Consider the following 23,493-nt stretch of genomic DNA (forward strand, 5'->3'; position numbering starts at 1 on the left):
TTTAAAAATATATATTTACTGTCACATATATTGTAACGGGTGCGGTTTATCTTGGGCCACAGCCTATGTGATAAACCCGTTATTAGTGTGTTCTTTGTCAAATTTATTAGATTTATAAGCAACCCCCTCCGATGGGCAAAAGCTGGACCAGCTTATCAGACCCAAAAACCCTTGATAGTCGAACTATACGGACTTAGGTATCACCAAGGCCGCCTAGGAATGTGAACAAGCACCTCCGCCGTTGCTCCCTTCAGTAAGACAAATGCTTGTAGGCCGTTGCTTCAACTGGAGACAAGTGAAAGAAGCGTATGTCACCTAATCGAAGATACGGGTTTCCCAGTACTTCCTTCTAATCGCGAACTCGGAGTAAAGAGAGTCGCCTGCCTATATTTTGTTATGGGTTATTGACCCAAAACACCGCTAACCTTTCAGACCAGGGAAATCCTTGGCTGACTGTTGGTTTTATTTCCCTCCCTTTTTCAAGATAAAGTTATATATTCGAGGAATGCGTTGACAGCGAGACAGACGAGTGTATGTTTAACTATAACACATGTTTAATAGCGATTAATCCAAATACAATGGTACAAATGGTGGATAATCCAAATACTGTCGGTGTTGATGCGACTTTGAACAACTGCCCGTTACAACATACATATATATGAACAGTATATGCGATCCTGTTGTATCACATTCCAAGTTTCTAGAAACATGAGGTTGAAAAAATGTACGCGCCTGTTTCAGTTTCGAGAAAAATATAAATACAAACGTACATTTACGTGACACGTGTATGACTAGCCTTACTTGACTAGCGTGCGTGATAAAAGTCATAAGTATTAACCTGACCTGAATTTGCGCATGTATTGATCGTGCAAAACTGTGTCGCAGAGTGTAAAGACAAAATAACTTGTCAAGTTCTTGTTAAAGTAAAGAGTGGGTATTAAAAAACAATAGCCACAGCAAGAATTGAAAAAAAGAAATATACTTCTCAGAAAAGTCCAAGGTTCGTACATCGTACACCGAATCATGATTGAGTGCGGGTATTATCATCGTTGCATTAATTTACTTGCTAGTTTTACTCGAAGAACATTAAAAATTCTTTTCAACTTTCGTATAACTACTGGTAACGCCTTTGCATAATCTTTCTTGCTGCTGGTAGATGACAGCCGGACACATTGTGCAAAAGTTCGCTGAAATCATCCTCCAAACGTTGTTGGAGTTTTACGGTCGCTTCTTGCCTCGTTAGCGGTACGTCAAGACCTTCCGAAACGTTCTGTAATTCCTCCTTCTCCACGCACCTGCATTTTTTTTTTTTTTTTTTAATGTATTGAGCGTAATAACAGCATATAATAATGCCGAAAAATCTCTGTTAGTTTAAGGTAATACCCGGTTGGGTATTAACTGATTGGCTTGTTTTTACATCTTAGAAAGAATTGCGCTGCGGTTGGAAAATCTCTGTGACAATTGACGGACTTACAGATATTTATTCTACCGTCTACGGCATTGTTTGATCACAGCATCGAGTCTTAAAAATAATTCGCGTAAAGAATTAAAGAATTCGGAATAAAGCTGTCAGTCGACTGAGAAGAGGATGGAGGACGGAAGGAATGAATCGATTGCGGGTGTCGTTTTCAACTCACAGAGCACAAGGTTGCGTTGGAGCGATTTGGGATAGGACGGGAACTTTTAGCCGAGGTTTTTTCGATTCGTCAAGTCGACTCGGGGCCTTCCTTGCCTTGTCGGCCCAGTGAACTTGGTTGAAAAGGTCGGTGATCCGTTTCTCGATGATCCCGAGATAGAGCATAACGTTATTCGTCGTCACGTGAGAATTGTCGCCGAGGAGTTCGAGGATGGGCGAATTGTCGCACCTGACCGCGCGGAACAGCGACTCGATTCCACGGAGTAGTTTCTCGATCACGTCGTTGCACTGATTCGTAAAAAAAGCGACTTGGTCAGATGAGAAGTTTTTTTAAGAACGCGTTACACCGTCTTTTTCAGATCGGATCACCCACCTCGGCCAAACTCTTCTCGGCGGTGGCTGCGACGGAAGTCTGTTCCTCCAGCTGCTTCGCTATCCTGTCGAGGGTTTGCGCCTGCTGTTCACTTCTGTGTGTGTTGAGGGCTCGTGCCTCGTCAATGGCGACTCGCAGCTGACCCACCCTTGCCTGAAGACCCTCCAGTTCGTCATTCAATTCGTTCACGTAGCTGAAGAGGGCGAAGTTTTCCTCCTCTTGTTTGACGAAGTGCGTCATCAGCCTGTCGATCTCTTGCTCCCCTGGAATCGAATCGATCTCTCAGAAAACCGGTTACCCGTCGAGTAACTTTTTTTTCAACCTTAAAACAAAGCGTGTGTAAGAGTTTCGGGGAGGCTTGATACCCGAGTGAAATCTGCGGATCCATCGACCAACGGTCAAAAAGTTTTGATCTCTGGAAAAAATGATCGATTGTAGGGAAAAAAAAAGCAAAAGCAAGCTGCGATAAAGAAACCTACGAAAACACTGCTTTCACTCCATTTAGCTACCTTAAATGACGTGAAAAAGAAATCCTCCTTTCCCCACGTCAGAATTAATCCGACAGTACAAATCAAGCACGTCGATTAGTATGGATTCTATAAGCATGCTTTTCAAAAGTCGAGCGTCCAATTAATCGCTGCATATTTATACCGTGGCTCATTCGTATGTGGATACGGGATCAGGATCAGTAACGGTAGTGTGCAAATTGCACCTGCAGAACTGATTGCCATTTAATGCGTCTCGCGTTTAACTTTGACGAGTGTAAATAACGATGTGTAGAAAAACAATTATAAATAGCGATGATTTTAATTATCGAACATTCACCAGTGAATTGCTTGATCAGTTCAAGGATGTGAGTGTAATCGGCGACTTTCTTCTGCATTTCATCGTGTCTGTTCTGCCGTTTCGCGTCCTTTTTTGTGTTCAAATCACCGGTGTCACGGTATTGGCCTTTCACCCCCAGGAATTCCTGCAGCTTCCATTCGTTGTCGAGCGTTCTCTGGAGCTCGCACATCTCCGAGGTGTGGGATTTGAGGTCCCTCGCACCCCTGCGGGTGAAAAAAAGCGGCGTTAATTCAGTTGACATTGCAATTTCGCAGACCCGCGGTTCCAATTGAGAGCCAGGTTCTATACTTCGACACTAAGGCGCATGGTTAAACAATTATTAGGAATGAATTGCTTTTTTCCCCCGGATATTCATCGTAAAATGAATCGCAGTCGATACTCGGGTAGAAAGTGCGTCTTACCTCTCGCGCAGCGCGTGCAATTTGTTCAATTCTTCGTCCCTCATATTGAAGGTAACGGTTGCCTGCTCTATAAGATCGTTGATTACTTGTTTTCCAGTGTTTAACTGGCCAATTAGCTTTAGCCAAAGCACGTTGAATTGCTGCCTCTCGGTCAGAAGCGAGGTGATATCTTCTCTAAATCTCTTGTTATCCGTAACGATCATGTTGAACCTCTTCGTCGCTACTTCTAAACGGTTCTCCAGGATGTTTACCATTCGGTTACGCTTTACCGCCAGCTCTTTCGACTGGCTATCCGTTTGCACGATCATCTTCATTCGCGTCACTTCTCGCGAGACCTTCGGTTCAGTTAGATAGTAAAATATTTACCTGTTGCGATAGCTGTAGAATCGGAAGAATTGAATCGGATCTCAAGTTTCTTCGATATTATCGCGCGATAAGTTTTATTCTATCGTTCCATCGCCTTTCCGAAAGGGTTCCGAAGCGTAATAAGTCACGGGTAAAAACGACCGATAAATCGCGTCGAGTTTATCTTAGGAGGTCTGCTGATGATTAACATTATTTCGGTCGCTTCCCACGAACTGAGCAAGTCAATCTAGGAAAAGCCGGTTTAAATATAAATGCCGAAAAGGAAACGGGCTTACATTAACCACCCACCGTAGCCAGCGTAACCCTCTGCAGCGTTTGGTAAAGAAACCGGAAATCTAGTGTCGTGTGAAAGGCTAAAAGAACTGTAAGACGGCCCACGTGTCACCAACGAGTAACAGCTTAATTGCGGTATGTGCTTTTTTGACAATACTTCACCGAGCGACGTCAAAAACTAGCTACGCCCGATACTCTACATCTTCCTGTTCTCCAGGAACCGTATTCCTCGAGTCTTCGAAGCCCCCATTAAACTCCCGACAAAAGACACGCCAGCAATTCTCGAAGAGGAGATTTTATTCCTCGTCCAATTAAATCCCCGGGTTCTCACCTTGAGTATCTGTTCCTCGAGTTCGGTTATTTGCTGCCTTTCGTTATCGATGGTTTCTTTATATTTCGTACGAGTGGCGAGCAGACACTTGAGTTTCTCTCCCATGGCTTCGTCTTTCTTGCTGTTGGCGCCCGAAGTCGCGGTTTTGATACCGAGCATCAGCTCCGCCTTTTCAAACTCGAGTTGATTTATCATATTCTGCTGATTCCTCAGCTGCAGCCTCGCATCCTCCGCGTAAGTTGCCCTATCGTTTTCCATTATTCTATACTGCCGTTTCAACCTGGACAGTTCAGTTTCGGCAAGAACCTCCAGCTCCACCTCCTCTTGCACAGGTTGCGACCTGAACGCCATCGTGATTTCTTTTTATCGCTATTTCTTGTCGGAACGGAACGGATTCAGTTCTTGGATCTTGAACGGGGAGAGGCGACGATCGAGAGTAGATTTTTCACGAACAATCAAGATCACCCGACTCCCCGAGTTTCTTAGTTATCCTTTTCTTTCCACACTAAAAAACAGAGTTCGAAATCAGTATAGCAGGTAGTAGAAAGTTTCCCCGATTTTGTTTGCTCTTCTGACTCGAGAGATCAACGTTGTACGAAAGGTGACGTAAACGCATTCCAATCAGAGTGTAACCAATACTCGGACATACTTAAAATGAAACTTGAAACTCGGCTGGAAGTATCCTTCGCGAAGTTATATCAGTTCTCGCAACGTAGAATATCTCGAATTGTGTCCGTCAAGGCCGCGCCCTGACAAGTCGTCGCAACGGAGCGAGATTAACACCGATGGATTAACTCTTTTTAATAATAACCCCCCATAGGCGATATAAGAGAAATCAATTTGCCGAAAGTGCGTTCGGCTCGGAGGGTTTTTTCTTATTCCATTCCGTGACGATGACTACCGATTGCTTCGCAACCGACTGCAGATTCAAAAAAATGTGTCTGTTCTTGGTGCAGCTTAAATGTCTTCCCGGGACCGTTCCGGAGCAGCCTGCGTCTCAACTATCCGGTCACGTTTGTTTGCAGTTTTGACAGCTGTCACTGGTCTCTTTACTTTTTCTTCTTCTTCTTTTCTGCCTGCACTGCCTGTCTGCCGTTGCCAAGCGTCGATGTTACCCGCTACTTGTGTCGCTGTATCGTGTTACCTGGGCAACGAGCAGCTAAGCATATGTTTGTCTATCGCACACCGTGTCATAGGTATTATTTTGAAAGCTACTAGACCACGTCCCTCGCCTGCTGTGAGAAGATGGCTCAAAACGAGTGAATCGCACACTCTACGTGCGTTGTAACAACCACCTCAGGTCTGTTCGCAAGTGTTTGACGTGTAAAGAATCGTGTCGCCGCGAATAACGTAAAAGGTTGACACATTTTTACACAATAAGTTTGCGGCACGTTTTCTCACATAAAATTGCATACGTTGTTTTTACAACGTAAACCGGCCAACAACTCGCGGTGTCGAAAGATCAAATTCAACGGTGAAAACATCCAGCGCAGGTTTGCTCATTATTGACGTCACGGCGCGCCCATTTGTCTGTACAATTCCTACACTCCGTTCCAATTGCGATTGCCGGATACACGAATCCACCCACACGTCTCGATCCGACGGAACCCGGCTACGCTTGTTATCGTTGTTATTTTCCCAAGTGTAAGTGTCATCGATCGGGTGTTTGCGTATAACAATTTCACCGTTACATCACGCCGCTAAAGGGCTGAAGCTCCTAACTCGATCAATCAATCGTTAAATCCAATTCCGAAGGTACAACGTCACACGTTGCACGCTCGGAACCGTGCGGAAAAATCGAGTGCATTTTCTACTCGGCAGGTAAATCCCGCGGAGGTTCTTCAACCGTGGAAACGTGGAACGTGGAGTCAGGTGCCCCGACCAATGCGGACCAGGTGAGCCAGGTGAGTCAGGTGAGTCATATATACGCCAGGTGAACGAGGAGCGAGAGGTTCGGGCTCTTTCGAACCTGGTTGTGGCCGTCGAGCGAGCAAACCTGGCCTCTAGTCTGCCTTGGAATCGGTGCGGACCGTTGCCGAGAGGAGCGAAGCCGCAGTCGGATTCGCCGCACCGTCAGCTTTGGAGGAGGGGATCTTCGGCGCACCGCGTGTTCCGGGTTTCCGTAAAATTTTCGCTTTATACGCAGCCAGGCGCATCCCAGAGGCCAGAGCTGGGCTGACTCATTCGTCGTCTGTTGCACGCTCTTTATTGTTGACTTTCTATACCCACGGCCGCCTGGACGTCAGTTTTCAATTCGCCGTCGTGCCGTGAACTGCTGCGTATATTGAGCGTGTTTTTCGATTCGTATCTTTGTTTTTTCAAATTTTTTTCATTTCTTTGGTTCGTTGTACGTGAAAACTCTTAGATATACTTCTTCTGCGGAATTGAACTTCGACTTCGAAACAGGAAGAAAGGGGTGTTGAATGATTTATACAGTGAAACGAACGGCTGACGGATCGCGATGCAGCTTGTAAATTTATTATGTAATTGCAGTGCAACGTGGTGATGTTGTGACGTATCAACCGCGAGTATTCGACTGATTGTGAAATATAGTTTTCGTAAGGTATATTTGTAATTAGTTTACACAGTGCCTTATAAAACGTGGAACGGTGTAATTAATGTTCCATCTCAAAGTTCGACTCGATCGTTTATTCATTTATCGAAGGTTGCAGTGTATGCGTTGTAAAAATTTTGCAGTGAAAACGTGTTGAGTATCAGTCCGTTTGTTGTATCTTTTGGTGCGATGATAAGGAACCTCGCGTATCGAACGTTCTAGTTATCGATTGACGTACGATTGTCGTCGGTTTTGGCTACAAATTGTTTTTTCTTTTTCTTCTTTTACACTCTTTACACGAAGTGCCTTTGATCGATCCTAACTCGTCACGGTTTGTAAAGAATTAATGATAGAACCAGTGGCGCTCATTAGGGAAATTACATGCATTGTACTCGTGCCTAATTACCAACAATTAATTATCACAGTTATATCTTCTAACAAACCGAACTACCATACTAACTTAAATCGAAGACAAAGACTAAGGGTACAATAATAGGCTACTAATTTTAATCCCGCTTTGAAGACGACTTAAATAATTCGTATTTTACAGCACCAGTTAAAAGAATTTACTATATATTACACGTGTGTATAACTGTTGATAATATTCAAGTTTAATACCTAATTGCCGATCGTGAGTTGCGAGTGTGAATCAACGATTATAAACGCTTTCGAACGGTGGGAAGAATTGCGCAACGGAAGCCAACAATCGGAAGAATGTCCGAATAACGAAAGTAAGAAAGAAAAGAAAAGGCGAAGCACAAATCACGGCGTAAGATGCGTACGAAAAGCAACAATTGTTACCTGAATTACTTCGATAAAATAACGACGCAAGTTGCCTAACGTCGGTTCAAATGCATCGACGCAACCTCGTCGCCCACCTTTTGGCGCGATAAGAAGGAAAACGTAATCTCTCATCTTGACGCAGAGAGAACCTGTCAGCAACGAACGATTATACAGTCTGTGGCCGATAGAAAAGAAAATGTTGCCGAGAAAAGAGGGCCAGATCGCGCCTTACGCCCTCGAAGATATGATCTCGGATCTTCAGGCACGCAGAAATTCTCTGGATCACGTCGACGACGTTGCCGGGGATCCGATCGAGCAGCTGAAACAACGGGAACGGGATTTGGTCCTTGCTGCCGAACTCGGCAAGGCTCTTCTCGAAAGGAACCAGGAGCTCACCAAACAAGGAGAAGCCTTGGCCGAGGAGTATGCCAGTAAATTGGAGGTAAGGCTGGAACACGAGGCTGAAGTTAGCAACGTTATTGGAACGATTCGCGTTACGAGGGGGGCGAAATCACGATTTTTCAAGTTTATGTAGGGACTTTGAAGCAGGTAGTCAAGTTTTCAAAATATGAACACATTTTGCTTTACTACGATTTACCGAATGTCAGACATTTCTGCAACTGTCGAATAACGATTTTCCGAAACGTTAATAATTACATTGACGTTATCAACTTCAGGCGCATTTTGCGTTTCGGAAAACCCGTTATTTCACAATGTTAAGAATCTCTGTAATGCGGTAAATTATGATAAGGCAACGCGGTAATTCGTATTTTTTAAACTTGCCCACTTTGAAGTGACTAGAAAATAGCAAAATGGTCATTTTCTTCCCCAATGGTTGTTTACGTAAAGTTACCAAGTTCAGCCTCATGCCTGAACAATGCCGCCAAATTTGAGTTTTAGATCGAAAATGTTGATTATCGTACCTGTCGGGTGTCTTGTTATACCCTCGTAATTGAAATCGTGTGGGAGATAATACTGTGCGTGCAAATTGATACAGGATCAATTTACACGGATGTTGATCAAACAGAATCGCCTCACGTGTGTTAATCTTCTTAAATAAAGTTTGTATATTTCCAATTTTAACAGAAGTCGCCTCGGCTTAGAGAGAGAGAGAGAGATATTTATTTTTGGAAATTTAATGCCAGACTCGGCCGCCCCGCCGAGGCCTTGAATTTCACGGGAATCAATTATTGGTGTAGTTTACAAAGTCGCCTAACCCCAGCTTAGCCTCTTCGACTATAAAAAGGCGAAGCAAAGCTTTAGCGCTTTGCGAGGGTGCGCTATACTGTATACCTAATATCCCTGCATATCAGCTGCGATTTCTCAAGCTACGCTTCTTGTGCTTGACGTGAGGAAATTTCCGTAAAACCGAATGAAAAAACGCACCTTCGGAAATTCGCTATTACGAAAATTGTTCCGATTGCAAATTCCATAATCTTTTAATAATTTTTTACGGCAAATATATTTTATTTGTAACCCTCCACGCTCGGTGAATACGCAGTTTTAACGGTACAGTTCTGGGTCACACATTCTCACGCAGCGTGCGCTTTAATTCGACACGCATTATCGCTTGGGAAAATCATAAACTGAATAACATGGTCGATCGACTAAGTCTTGCAGTCGAGAATTAGGGACGGCACTGTATAACAGCACATGCAGCGAATGCAGATGGCTTTGATCGAGTATAAATTGCACGGAGTTGCGTATAAATGATGCGTTACGAAAGAGACGAGTGATCGTGCAAAGAGGCTTTGGCACCGATGCGCATTACGATTTACAATGGGTTAATAAATATATAATTGATATCACCGACGACGAGGCTTTTAATTCGAGTTTAAAATCGTGAATTCGTGTAACGCCTAAACGGTCGGAACTCGGAATTACTGACGTCGAAACAGGCGAGCAAATTAGTCGAAGCCTCTAATTCAAATATTTAGAAACAGGACAAACAGGTTTAACGAAGCCTTATCCGGCAGACGCGAGAATTGATCAGTAAATTGGATATCAAGCCTGAAGACAATCGCGTAGAAATTCTCGACCTTGAGCGAGATTGCAGAAAGCTCAATACCGTGCGTAGGCATATATCTGAATAGGTATTCCTACACGAATACACCTTACATTATATTGTACGTTGTGCATGCAGATGAAAGAATTCTTACTCACCGAGTCGTTCGAATACGAGAGGCGATAAATATTTTATCTCGACTTCTTGCGCCAACCGATGTTCTACAATTTATTTCACGAATCAGCAGATCGTCTGCCAAAGTGTACGACAGACTGCAGACATCGAATGGGGTGAAACACGATAAAACCACAGTTTCTTCTTTCTCTTTTCTCATTTCTTTGTTTTTTTTTTTGTTTTTTTTTTTTTTATTAACAGAATCCAATCAATTCGGATATGTCGAGATTCGTCCCCTCTATTTTACTACATTCGGCGAAAAACATCCCTCGATCAAGCGAACTGGTACGTAAAAGCTTGAGCGCGACACATAATACGTTACATTCGACAGTAGCAATTAGCATGCCGGAAATCGCCGCGCACTGCGCGACTTAAACGCCGCAAGCGTAACTAAATGTCTCGTATACAGTTATCGTAGTCACACCGAGCTTTCCCTGTTGTGTGTACAGCCTCGTGATGTGGATCGCTTCCAGGATCGAACCATTATTCAGTATGAATACTAGGCTCGATCAATTATAGGAAATTAAAAGATATTTTTAGCACCTGTAAACATAATGGCTTAATCGATAAAAACGTACCCATGTATTTGTTTTGGTACGGAATCAACATGGCCGCCATTGACGCACTTGCGATTTATTTTCAGTTGTAGAATCGTTTCGAGCACTTCCCCGTTATCCGTTATCGTTTTACGTAGAACTTAATGACGGCAAAAATAATCTGTCGCAATTTCACAGCCGACGAAGGTCTCGGAACTGAGAATTTAGCTTGCGATCTCTAGTTACCGTTCGCTCTTAACTTCGTGACTATTGTATCGCCGTGATCTTGCACGTACCTCTAGGTTACGTTCTTCCCGTACAGCTGTGATTGTCTCGGTAAAACAATAAAGATTCTCCGACCCGGTTTACGCCGTGCAATAAAAATTCGATGCTAAAATACAACTATACTGTATTAACGTATCGCTAATTATTTCATTCTCATCTTTCGAACACGCCGTAGAAATGAATAAAGAAAATCATTCCCGACAAGGCCTGAAATCAGAAAGCGAAAGCGTCCCGTTGTATTTTTAAAGAAAAAAGAAGAAAACGGACAAAAATTAATAAACGTAGGTATAACGATGTTCTCTCTAGAAATCGGACGAAAGTGGGTGAAAAAGAATTTCAACTGGAGCGTCGCGTTACCGCTCGGCACTTGGTTTTTCCACTCTGGACGAGTGATTGTTTTTCCCCTGAAGATTACGAACGTAATTACAGTCTTACGGAATGGTAATTAGGGTGCCGAGGATGCGGTGAAAACAAGTACTCAGCCTAGGTCAGGTTTTGCTCGCCGGAAACTCGGGGATGTTTTTCGCGAAAATGAACGCCAGGCCTTCGAGAGGAATCTACCTCTACTTACCATCATCTACCGACTTCGAGAGGAGTCTATTGTTCGAGTCAACGAATGGGAAATGAATTCCGGATTTCTGGCGTAGTGCGTACCTCCGTGGAAGAGCCACGAAAGCGTGGAGCTGAGCGCGCCACTTAGGCAAGACCCTCGGGGCCTCTTGGGCCTTACGTAGATACGTATACCAGACAATGAAGTTCTGCAGGAAAGGAACAATAGCCGGCATCACGCTACCTGCTTCTCCCAGTTTCCTTCGACTTCTGCCTCATTTTTGACCTCCATACACGTAGGAACAGATACGCACAGAGACTCGTAATTTATGCAGCATGATCCGAGCCTATAAAGACTGTATACAGTGTATACGCATGTACTTATAACCTGATACACGAAGAACGAGCGTAGGAAGACTTTCCGGAAGTGCTTGTAAGAAAGAAACCGGCACTCTTTCTTCCCTCGCATAATGCGTTATTATTGTTGTATTGTACAAATTTTATTCACGTGCAAAACTGTATTAAGTATACGTACCCATATGGTATCTCGGCAAGATAATGTCGGCTAACCCACAATTGGCAGAACGCGGTCTTTGACTGAGCGGAAGACGACCGGCCAATTGTTGTACAGGAAGTTTTTTTCTTTCTTCGTGTTATAAACGTGTCCGCATCTCTCATGCCTGAACGTATCGTAACGAAGAGGGAAATCCGTGTGATCTCACCGCTCGTCATCAAATATTCATAACCGTGATGCAGCAACGGAATTCAAGTACCTATAGGTAATGATTTTATTGATATGCGATAATTACACGGCGAAACAGGTTTCTTTGAACGACAGGTAAACAAACGTACTGTAAGAAAAAAAAAAAAAAAATCACCGCCTTAAGCATTTTACATTTATTCCCCGTTATATATTTGTTCAAGAAAAAATCAGTCACGGATGAAAATCAATCACGTAATATTTTCACTGTGAAATAAAACATGTTTTCCGCGATCTATTCGTTAAGGTCATTTTCTTTTTTTTCCATCCGACAGACTGTTTCACATGGCAACAATAAATTCGTTTGATTATCAGTCGGGTATCTGAAATGATCGATTTCATTTCTTTATCGATGCATGATCGCTGATATTTTTCTCGAAAGACGGTCTGCGGATGAAAAAGGCAACGAAGATTACTCGTTACCGTTATACCCAGTAACGAAACGAGCAAGTGACTGAGCTAAGAATTTTCCATGTCATTCTACGACCGCTGGGTTAAGCTTTGCTGAAGACTCCCTTAAAGCGCACAAAGACCACCCGTACAGTTTGCATATGGAAGTGGGATAGGTATCACCGATTAGTCGGTAGCGCAAAGACCGCATGCGTTTCCGGTAACACGATCATTTCTTTCAAAGTTGTTATCGCAGAAATCTGCGTATTAAATTTCGTGTTCAAGTTGCACGATCACGTCGGTGAGCCGAAGCCCTTCACTTCCGGTTCTTGGATCACAAGATATGCACGCGTTGACACTCACCGCCTATATTATTATATATGCAGCCATCCGGTATCATGTACACCTTAGAGATTTACATAATCGATAAAAATTCTCCATTCGATGCGAACGCACGTTGAAAACGAGGATGAAATTAGTGTGTTTAGGAGAAATCGTTACTTCGCGTCTTTAGCAATGTTTGAAATTTAGTAAACCCTGATAAGAAAAATATACTGTTATTTTGGAAAGCCAACTCCTTCAAAACCATTCTAAAATTGCACAATAATGAATGTTTCCCTGATGTTTCGTTACGTTAACGTTGGTAACTTAAGCCTCATTGTCGAAAGCGCATACGGGCGGCAGTGATTTTTTTCTTATTATTTTTTTTTTTCATATTCGAGTCATTATTCTACGGTAAAAATTTTATCTTTTGTATGTTTTTCGCAATCAACTCTTTTATATATAACTGCTGCAGCCTAAATTCAAGATAAGATAATAATATACCCGTGCCATTAGCTTCCAGGTGATCTCGTTATCGTTATTTAAAACCTGAGATAACGGCGATATAACATGAAAATAATGACGTTCATCGCTCGGCATGTGAGGGAGAAAATATTATCGCTCTTTGCTATAAAATCAAGTCAATTTAATCTTTATAAATTTATCGCACAATTTTAGATTCCTACTCTATGTTAAAGTTAATCGTAAGAGTGATTATCTCATCGACGCGAGCATTTTTTCTTACGCTTGTTATCAAACTCCGTATTACTTTCTGATGACGGGTGCGTAATAACGGCGTTTATTACGCACTTCACGCAGAGCTGGAAATTTTATTCCACTTACGTAGAGCTATGGAGTCGTAAAACATCTGCGGCCGAATATTCTCCCCGTCTTGAGTTAATCAATCGATCCAAGTTTCAAAATTTTATTGATTCGTTTCTTTTTTAACTCACTAATAAAAATCTCTGAAGTATCTCACCGAATAATCCCGGATTTGCAGCGAAAACACGTTTTCAGTACGGAAATGTGTATGTTACGTATACGTGCCGTATCAGTAGCAGTAGCTTGATTTCTTAAATTGTAATGCGCGTTCCGGCGATATTGCGCAACGACAAAACCAGCATTACGTTCAGTGAAAATAATTTCTGTACGTGTTTTATACACGGTTCGAAAATCAGATAAGTTGTAAACAGTTTGCATACAACAAATCTGGTTTCATTTTTAATCCGATACCAATTCGAACGATTCACTCGCCACATGTGAATCCTAAAAGAGAACCAGCTGCTGAATGAGAGGTGAGGTTTGCACTTGTGAAAACAAAGATATGGAGTACGGTATAACGATCCGTTTGCACCTTTACCTTCCAATCTCGCGGTAACATTATTCGAGATAATCTACGACATGAAATGAAAATACGGTAGACAGTTTCAAGTTGTAAAATCCAATTACATGTATCTGACGTCGCAGATTGTCAAAAACTCGACGAACGCAAGATTTCCCTTCGCTCAAACTGGGTTTAAAAATCGCTCAATTTCATCCTGACAATGAAATGGTCATCGGCACTTTACCCGAATAACGCATGCTCGCGATATAAATATTCAATAAATTTCCAATGCCGACTAATGTCAAACGGTATAAACGATCCCATCACGACGAACAAATAAACGTGCGATTTTTTTACGCGTACAACGTAATGCGGTCGATTATCTGCGGTAATATCACCGCCGTAATTTAGCCGGTCAGTTTACCAAATTGGCGTGCAAACAAAGAGTTGGGACAAAAAACGTCAAATTATACGTGAAAAAATTCCATTGTTCAGAATGATATTAACGTTAAGTTGAGGCCTTCGTTTTACCTTGAACGCCCCTCGGACTCCTGGGAGTGGATTGGACATGTTGAGAGAATCACACGCGCAAGGTCTCCGCCTTTGAAAGTCCCGCGATTTCACGATCGGGTAAAAGTGAAACAAGTTGCAAGATTTTAAGTATAAACAGCTGGGTATATTAAAGAAAAAGCTAACGATAAAAATAAAATAAAACCGGTTCGCTAAGAATTGAACCGGTCTGTAAGTTGGTGGTTCAATCACAGAATTAACCGCAGTCGAATCGAGTCGAGTCCCTGCAAGCAGTCGGTTTTTTTTCTGCATGGTCTTCTCGTTGAGAATAATTTTGAAAAGACAGTTCACCATTTCGGGATAAAAAATTATTAGAATTCGATTGGTTTTATTGGGTGAAAAAATATTCGAGAATACACAGGACGGCCATTGCATGCGAATTGCGAGAGGCGCCGGATACGTTTCGTAAAAATCCTTGACATGAGAATCCTTGACTGGGGCACCATGCCTTTTATACGACTAGAGACTGCGTCTTCGGCTGATCCTCGTGCCGACTGCCTCTGTGCGTTGAATCATTATTTTCCGTGCTACTAGGCTGGAATTGCTTACAAATTACGCCGTTCACCGAAGAACAATCCGTACGTACGTATTACACGGTACAGATGTGTACGTATAACGTTCTGGTTCCATTGACGCGTAATCGCGAGTATTTCAAGCTCTTTTCTACATATATTATACGACCTGGACGGTCAGACCGGATTTTCTTTCCGTCATTACCGATTTTGGAAAGCCGCCGTACGTTCCGCTCGCCGTTTCGCAAGCGATTCACGTATCTTGTATTTGCGTATAACCGCATCTCGCCGAACAGATCCTGTATAATATACGCACACATGTCGATACGTACATATACCTTTATAAATATTCGCCTACGGTGTATTAGTCTCGAAAAAATTACGTCATCGCTTAACATATGTCTGAGTCGAAATTGCGGCGAGCGGTGATTTGATCCTCCAAAATGAGCGTCCATCCAGTTATACCTGATGATGAATCGTACCGTACCTGTGACATGTTCTATGCGCAACGCGTTAAAAAACTGGCGCGATTCTTTAACGCTCCTTTACTTTCGTCAAAGTAATAATAATATTATGTTATGCCGTAGGTGGTGCAGTCGCAAACAACGAGAATGAAAAAATAATTAGTTATACACACCCTATAGGATCGATTGTATCTATACTATACAATATACATATTTTTACACACGTATGTATGCACAATGTGTAACGACGCATTAACGTAACGATATTTACCGCGTTTACAGCAATGAGTAACGGTAAAATAATATTCCCGTGACGATTATACAGCCACGTTATGCTAAATTTAAATAAAACGGAAACTAGTTTCAGAAGTAAAAATAAGGCTTATACTTTTTTGCTCTACCTTATACACACGACCTGCAGTGTATAATTTGCTCACGGCTAGACTGGCGGAATATTGTTTTCACTTCGTTAGAAACACTCGCAATTAGCTGATCTGAATGTCCGAATTTTGAAAAATGTATACAAGAGAAGGGTCCGGTTATTAAGCGTGAAAGTTTGCAACAATCTCAGACACAAGCCTCGTTAGTAATAATTTTACGATTCCGAGATAATTTGATAATTTCAGTGGAACGCGGTAGTGCGGAGTTTATAATATAATCGCATCATTTACCAATCATCCGAAAAGCTTTCACGTCGCACGTAAGATTTTCTTGGTTCACGCACATTGTGAATCGATGCGATTATGAAACGCAAAGAAAGTCCGATTTATAAGGCTGAAGGATTTTCAAGACGGAACTTCACAGCGAACTTCTTATATTCCGTATTACTTTAAAATTTGAAAAAACTCGAGCACACGCCGTACCGAGTTTCGGATTCATAAATGATTTTACAGAAACTGACAAACCATATATATCGTACCGCAGGTTGGCAGTAACAAAAATTCTCACGGTCATCAATGCGTGCTTAACGATGACCGTAAAAAGTCATCGAACCTTCACGAGTCGGAACAAAGGTGCGATATTTCAAAGACCAGAATCATCGGGATTCTCGAAACTTCGGCAAGTTGTTTCTCGATTTCGTTTCAATATTTTCGCACGAATCCATCGTATCACGGATTAGTGAGTACAATAATCCTGAACGTTTAAAAAAAGTACAACGCATTTGGACTAAATTCTCATGACAACGGAATAGAAGAAATTTCTAGCGAAATAATCCAACGTTTATACACCGGCCGACACGTTCCGAGTGTAAGCTTAACTTTTTCACAATTATATAGGTGCTCCTGCATATATGGGGTACGTAAAACGGTGCTCGTAATTTCACGGGTAGTTTATGTCTTGCTCTAGTTCATATCTCCCACGAGTTCCAGCCGTCGGTTAAGATTTTATAATCAGGATAAGCTAATTGGGCAAGATTCGCGTCCCGGTGTACGTAAAATGCCGACTCGGATATAGCAGACCTCTATCGTAATATCTTTTCCCGGCATTGCGCAATTAATCGTTGCGCTGATTCAACCGCACAATTAGCTAGGTGGTATGGTTACGGGACTCTGCGACATCAGACGGCGTTGCGGCTTTCGAGCCTCTCTCGCCATTCGCTTCGCAATCGCTCCAAAGAGTCGTCCACGGGCCATTGCCTCGACTCTTGAAGTTATACTCGCTGCCCGCTCGCCTTTGTCAACTACCTCGACACTGACGTTGCCCTCGGGGAAAGTGAGACCTCCGTTCCCGGTTCCCACCTGTAAAAATGCATTCGTTTTATTCTACAAGTATACGCGTCGACGCTAGATTTTGGAAATCCATTGCCGCTAACGTGAATAGTAATTTTCGAGTACTTGGTCGAGCGATTTGAATTATTACCTACTGCACAGAAAATAAAAATTTCGATAAGCCGTAATAAATAATAACGTTAGGTTCGGCGAACCTGAACCTGAATTCGTGTCGGTGATTTTTTCACGATTCTGGAAGATCGGGTATTTCGGAAGGAAATTAGAACGTGACTGAACCAGAAATAATGCTGCTCGTTATAAATTTCTTTCAGGTTCCCTCTCACTTTGTGAAATAATACTTATCTCGTCCCTTTGTTATTCGATTTTTATGAGTAAAAATATACCGTTCACGTATCGAACGTTTGCGATTCTGCGTCGCTGATCTCGCAACATCGCCTGTAATCCGTACACATACTCGTATATATTCCCTTCGTAAACGTTGTCTGCCATATATGAATCATACAACGGTGTGTAAAATCGTCGTATATCCGGGACGCTGTTCTGTAACAAAAGGCGTTAAAGAGTCAGGCAAAGAAGGTATATCGAACTCTTACACCGTCCAGCCAAGGTACGTTTAACAGCTCAGTTTGAGCCTCGTCACGCTCGAGCGGTAGAAGTGGATCGAATTCGCGTATTGCAAAAAAAAAAGAAACGTGAACCCTGCGGTCAAAGTTCGCCAACAAGGACAACGCTCCGTGGTCCCGGCAAAAAGTGGACGAGAGAAAAAACAAACAAATTCACGTCAGCATTGTTCGATAACTAATTTGATCGACGATTCCAAACTCGCTGGCAACGGTATCATTTATTTTTAGACGCACTTCGTACCGACTACTTTGTTTTTTCCTTCTATTTTTTTTTTTTTTTTGGGCTAAATTTCGCGATCCATGCAAACGTTCTTATTTGGTACGGACGGGGATGCAATAGCGGCAAGACAAGTCGAGAGCGTATGAATCACTCTCGTATCTGATTAACGGTGATCATTTAAACCCGGCACAGTACCATAGGAGCCAAAGTTTAAAACACGGTGACTTCGACGATAACATAAAGCGAGACCATGCGGAGGCTTAGGTAGAATGTAGGTGATCACCAGGCTAGGTGGAGGTTGCCAATCGATCGGTGACTAACCACGGGGACCAAGGCCATGACGTTTTGCCTGCACCTATCTACCAGTTACTGGTTCGATAAAGTTTCAACGCACGGTTATTATGCTGAAAGAGTCGCGTGTGTACTTAAGATATATACGTAAGTGTGAAATGGCGTACGTTAATCACAAGTCCTACATGAACGTTGTAAACATCGTCAAGACTTTCGCGACGCATCGAGTTTGTTACGTATTTTATTTTATTCTCAATTTTTATAACGCAAATATTTACGGAAGAACCGTTTCTGCATAGGATCGGATTCACTCAGCTGCAGCCAATAGACAACGCGATTTTATACCTTTCATTTCGATCGAATCGTATGCCTATTTCTTATTTTTTTATTCAACGTACAAAACAGGATTCGTTTACTTTTCTTTGTTTTAAAATTCATGAAAACCGCGTTGTAAGATGAAAGAAATTAACTTCCCTGATACATAATTATGTTAGTGTGTAAACGGGATAGGGTTACCGGAGTGTTAAGACTGCGATGTGTTTTTTTTTCCGCAATTTTAAATTCCCCTCTTTCTCTACTAAGTATTGTAAATTGTAATTTAGTGTTTTATTTCCAGCGAAACTTTTACTAATTACCATGCCTTATTAATTAGGGATCGTGTTGGGTAATGAGCGCCGTATCCACAATTCTTAGCAACCTTTCTCAATTCAAAGCGATATGCTTACATTATTACCGTATAGCAGCGAAAGCTGAGACAGTTACTGTAACGAGCTACCTGTGGCCGGAACAGTAAGCCAAACAAACCACCTGTACGACCTCCCGTTTTCAAAAAGCAGACAGAAAACCCTGTCAAACTATTGCTCGATTACCAGGCGTATATTTTCCATCCTCTCCGACAGAATTTGCAGGGGTTTAAAATTAGCGAATGAATTTTCTTACTTGCCCAATTCGATTGTTCGTAAAGCGTGACGTCGTATGCGAAAACCACAAAGCGCGGTTGTAAGAAATCGAGAAAAAAGAGAAAGATTCAGCGGTCTCTTCGGAATGATATTGTATTATACTAAGAGCTTATTATTCGATACGAATACGATATTCATTGCCTACTTCAGCGAGCGACAGAGTTTCGACGATTCTATACTCGTTTGTGAGACACGTGCGAAATAATATCCATCAACTCGGTTTACTTCTCGTCGCGAAAGTAGAGAGCAGGTTTGAAATTCGTATTGTATGTATAATGCACGCGGCTTCGAAACATGAGATGCAATTCTCTGTAATATAATCGATCGGCAAAGGTTACGCAGAGGGAAATATTTCTTACCTATTATAACTGCAGCGCAGGAATAATCGCGACCACATACCTGCATCGATTCCTTTGAACTCCCCGACGCGTCTCGTTCCCGCGGATATCACGGCAATGAGCCGGTATTCTTGACCTGAAAAAAATCAAGAAGAGGAAGAAGAAGAAAATATTCTCTTTCACTTCCCACGCTAACTTTCAATATACTGACCCTGATTTTTGCGATTCCGCAAGCGTCGCCCAACAGCTATTTATTTTCGTACCGCGGGGTAAACAGTTGAATAAATATGACGAATTTCCCCAGAGTCTGGAACAAGAGAGGTACCTCCTGAGACGAAGACTGGAGGAAGCTCACGACGAGGGCGAGGTCAGGGCACTGGAGCTGCAGGCCGATTTGGAGGCCCTTCGGAATCAGTTGGAAGAGCAGGGAGAACGTGCGCGACGTGCGGAAAGGGAGCAGGCAGCCCTGGTGACGGAATTGGCGGCCCAAAACACGCGGCTTGCCGATCAGCTCCGAGAGGCAAACAAGCAGGAAGAAGAGCTCCTAGTCGAGCTAAGGGTCCTCAGGGATAAGTGCGCGCTGAGGAACACCACGCTTCAGGACCATGTCAGCAGCTTGGAGATCCTCAGGGACGAGGTAAGGCCATCATCGTGCGGACGCGGAGACTCCGGATCAAGAAAAATTACCCCGCTGAAGTCGGACGTGAATTTGAACCGTTGGTTGGTTTCAGGTACAAATTGTCTCAGCCCAAAGAACCGAACTCGAGAGGAGATCCCTGGAGCTACGGCAGGAAAGGGCGCGAGCTGTTGCCGCCTTGGAAGAAGCCGAGGAGAGAGCCCACGTCTTGGATAGACTTGGCCGCGAAGCTGAGCACAGAGCGAGAACGGCGGAACGGGAGAGGTAGGCGGATGGAAAATTAGCCATCATTATTTACCTACTCCGGAAACGGTCCTCTAAGGGCGAAGCGTCGAACACGGACCATGAACATTGGGAATCAAGTTATCGGAGCGTGTTGCGTGTTTAAGTAGAACGCGAAGTGTGAACTAGATGCGGCAAGGAGAACTCAAAACCGGCATTCCTAATTCAAATTTATATCCATGTTAACGAACCGCACGTTGGATGTATTAATGTGACTTGGTTACAGGGACGAGCTCGCCGCTGCATTGGCGGCCCTCGAGGCGGAAAGAAGAGGAAGATCGGGTTCGATACAAAAACCCCCGAGATCACTGCAGGCGGAAATGGAGTGCGAGGAGAGCGGAAGTTCTTTGGGAGAACCCGAGGACCTCAAAGCCGAAGTAACGAGGGCTTGTAAAAGAATGCGAGAACTCTGCGCTCAGCTCAGAAGAGGCGAAGACGACTCTGGCCTTCAGAGCGATTGCGACGAGTCCATGTTGGTCCTGGCGAACGGTGCCGATGCCGAGGTGAGAGATATAAATATGAGCGCGATTAATGTAAACACCGACAGTGTTTAGTCGTCGAATTTGAATTCTTACATCTCGGTTGTTGGTCACCTTTATCTGGGCAAAAAACTGACTATGAATCGAATTGCGATCGCACTGTCTTTGATCATCGACAAGTATAAACAAACGTGATTAATTACCGAGCAAGCTTGGAGCACCGATCTCACCAAAGAACAAGTGATTCGTGATATATCGAAATGTGATAAATTAGCTGATGGAATTTCACAAGTAAAATGAAGTAAAGAAGCTTTCAATTTCCGCAGGCAAACTGTCCCGGGGCGTTGTCGGAGCTGACGGAGGAGTTGTTCAGACTGGCATTATCCGGACGAGGGGCTCCTGGGGAACTTGGCCTGGCGGTGGAATTGCACAGGGTACGAGAGGAGCTCGAGCATTCGAGAGACCAGCTGAAACAGACGCAAGACGAGCTCAGGCGAAGAGGGGAATCGCTGCTTGAGCTTACGAGCAAGTTGAGCGTATGCGAGGCCGAGCTTCGAGGTGTACGGGAGGAACGAGACAGAGCCAGAGGTGACATTGAGGATTCGGCACTGACCAAGGACGAGGTCCTGGCCCAGGCTTACCAGGTCAGGGACCAAGCTGTCGCCCGGAAGAACAGGGCGGAAGTTGAGCTGGCAAGAACGAGGATCGACGTGCTGCAGGCTAACAGCCAGCTGATGGAAGCTATCCAGCAGAAGATCGAACTGAGTCAACAGCTCGAACAGTGGCAAATGGACATGCAAGCGCTTCTGGACGAGCAAGTTAGAAGTAAACTGATGCCGTCGAGCGGTCCGGTCAGCGGTAACGGGGACGGTTCGGAGATCGTTGTTCCGGCTAGAAAGAAGCGCAGCACGAGCGCTTCGAAGAAGATCTTCGGACTGTTCTGAAAGTTGTTGGGTTGAGAAATTTCGCCGAAGATCCGCAATCTTCGGCTCGATTTTTTATCATGGGATCAAAATTTTAACGCGAGAACCTATCGCAATGTGATTATATGTTATTGGGCGGAGGGCGGAAATATGACGCGGCTCTTTGTCATTATTGCCGCGGCATTTCTTCAGCTGGGAATCTGCGCTTGGATGTTGGCGAAGATAAATTATCACCGTTGGTCGTGATTCGCATGAATTAGTTACAGACGGCGTCAATTAGTCGAGCGCATTGGACGTGAACGTGATAAGTTAAAAAGAAAACTTGTTTTTCGAAGATTTTTACGGACTTTGTATAGGCATCTTTGTACCTGCGCTGTTGTTTAATTGCTCGAGATTGATTTTTAACGGTCATTTCACAAGACGTTATAACAAGCTTAGAAGTTTCACTGCAGAGTGCAGGCGTTGATCATTCGGGGCAATTAAAGTATCGTAAAATCCTGCACGTTTCACGAAAATTCGACGAGTGGCTTGAAAAAATCTTGCGTAATGCCAATTAGACTTGAAGAAATTACTAGTTAAATTATACCCCGTCGTATAACTCGACATTTCCATCCAACGTTCATACATTCTATTTTACATTATATACTTGAACGTATATGTATACTACACAGAAACTACAGATCAAATTGCTGAGGAAAAATCAATTTAACGACTGTACGACAGTTGATGAATTCATATTCATTCGTCCAAACACTGGTTCCTGAATTTTGCCTGAGACACGAAGACCGTCGAGTACACAAGGTATTGATGAGTGGTTCCAGTTTGACGCTATTTACCCAATATGCGAATGGAGTGAGATTGAGTAAACAGAATGATGTCTTAAATTTATTTCTCTTTCAATTTCAAAGAGTATCCAGAAGTATATGAGCAAATAATTATAATAACAAGTTCGTAAATACGTGTGTGAGTACAGAATACCTCACATAGCACTGGGGCGTGTCGGCGCAAAGTAAGAACGAACGTGTGTGTAAGGTCACTTTTAAAAAAAGTATCACACGTCGTTTCACACCGATGAGTCAAGATTTCGCCAACGACCCACGCGAAACGTGTTATACTTACTTTCCTTCCTCCCCACGGATACTTTATGCCTACGTCCGTTCGTCCGTCCGTCCCACATGTGCCACTCTTGGGCTTGATTGTGAGTGACAAAATATTTATTTATATATCGAATATAGAAAGAAAGTTACCGGAGATGTGGCCTTTTAGAATTTAAACAAAAGTGCAATAAAACGCATTGATCGAAGTGTTGTTGTAGTGCATTTGAGCGATAAGTAATTCGTTGACACTTAACAAATGTATATGTACAATGTGTTTGACTTCAATCGTATGAATATATATATATATATATATGTATGTATATTCATTTAAATATGTAATGATAGACATAAAATAAGCCTACGTACTTGCAAGATTGTAAGATATTTCGTTACCGAATAAGCGTACGTTATAATACTGCATATTTATTTAATAAAATTGACTGTACAAATGTAAATCGCTG

General features: G+C 43.0%; 2 protein-coding genes across 2 annotated transcripts; one reads left to right on the forward strand and one right to left on the reverse strand.

The window, feature by feature from the left end:
- Positions 1–553: 553 nt before the first annotated feature.
- LOC124299866 (coiled-coil domain-containing protein 63-like) lies at positions 554–5,036 on the reverse strand. The gene is made up of 7 exons (XM_046753274.1): positions 4,876–5,036; positions 4,227–4,731; positions 3,257–3,591; positions 2,835–3,058; positions 2,010–2,272; positions 1,638–1,924; positions 554–1,295 (listed from the first exon to the last, which is right to left on the reverse strand). Exons 2-7 carry the CDS (start codon positions 4,575–4,577, stop codon positions 1,115–1,117), a joined length of 1,641 nt encoding a protein of 546 aa, XP_046609230.1. The 5' UTR covers positions 4,578–4,731; positions 4,876–5,036; the 3' UTR covers positions 554–1,114.
- Positions 5,037–6,226: 1,190 nt separating this feature from the next.
- On the forward strand, positions 6,227–23,487 carry LOC124299865 (bicaudal D-related protein homolog). The gene is made up of 5 exons (XM_046753273.1): positions 6,227–8,005; positions 19,919–20,251; positions 20,346–20,515; positions 20,760–21,036; positions 21,339–23,487. The coding sequence occupies exons 1-5, from the start codon at positions 7,760–7,762 to the stop codon at positions 21,954–21,956; spliced, it is 1,644 nt and encodes a 547-aa protein (XP_046609229.1). The 5' UTR covers positions 6,227–7,759; the 3' UTR covers positions 21,957–23,487.
- The last annotated feature ends 6 nt before the right edge of the window (positions 23,488–23,493 follow it).

Source organism: Neodiprion virginianus, chromosome 3 (genome assembly GCF_021901495.1).
Source record: "Neodiprion virginianus isolate iyNeoVirg1 chromosome 3, iyNeoVirg1.1, whole genome shotgun sequence".
Lineage (NCBI taxonomy): Eukaryota > Metazoa > Arthropoda > Insecta > Hymenoptera > Diprionidae > Neodiprion > Neodiprion virginianus.

Coding starts and splice junctions, on each gene's coding strand:
- LOC124299866 (XM_046753274.1), bottom strand. CDS start 4,577: ATGGCGTTCAGGTCGCAACCTGTGCAAGAGGAGGTGGAGCTGGAGGTT. Junction 1,925..2,009: donor CCGAGAAGAGTTTGGCCGAG/GTGGGTGATCCG, acceptor TTTACGAATCAG/TGCAACGACGTGATCGAGAA. Junction 1,296..1,637: donor CCAACGCAACCTTGTGCTCT/GTGAGTTGAAAA, acceptor AAAAAAATGCAG/GTGCGTGGAGAAGGAGGAAT.
- LOC124299865 (XM_046753273.1), top strand. CDS start 7,760: ATGTTGCCGAGAAAAGAGGGCCAGATCGCGCCTTACGCCCTCGAAGAT. Junction 20,516..20,759: donor AGAACGGCGGAACGGGAGAG/GTAGGCGGATGG, acceptor ACTTGGTTACAG/GGACGAGCTCGCCGCTGCAT. Junction 21,037..21,338: donor CGAACGGTGCCGATGCCGAG/GTGAGAGATATA, acceptor CAATTTCCGCAG/GCAAACTGTCCCGGGGCGTT.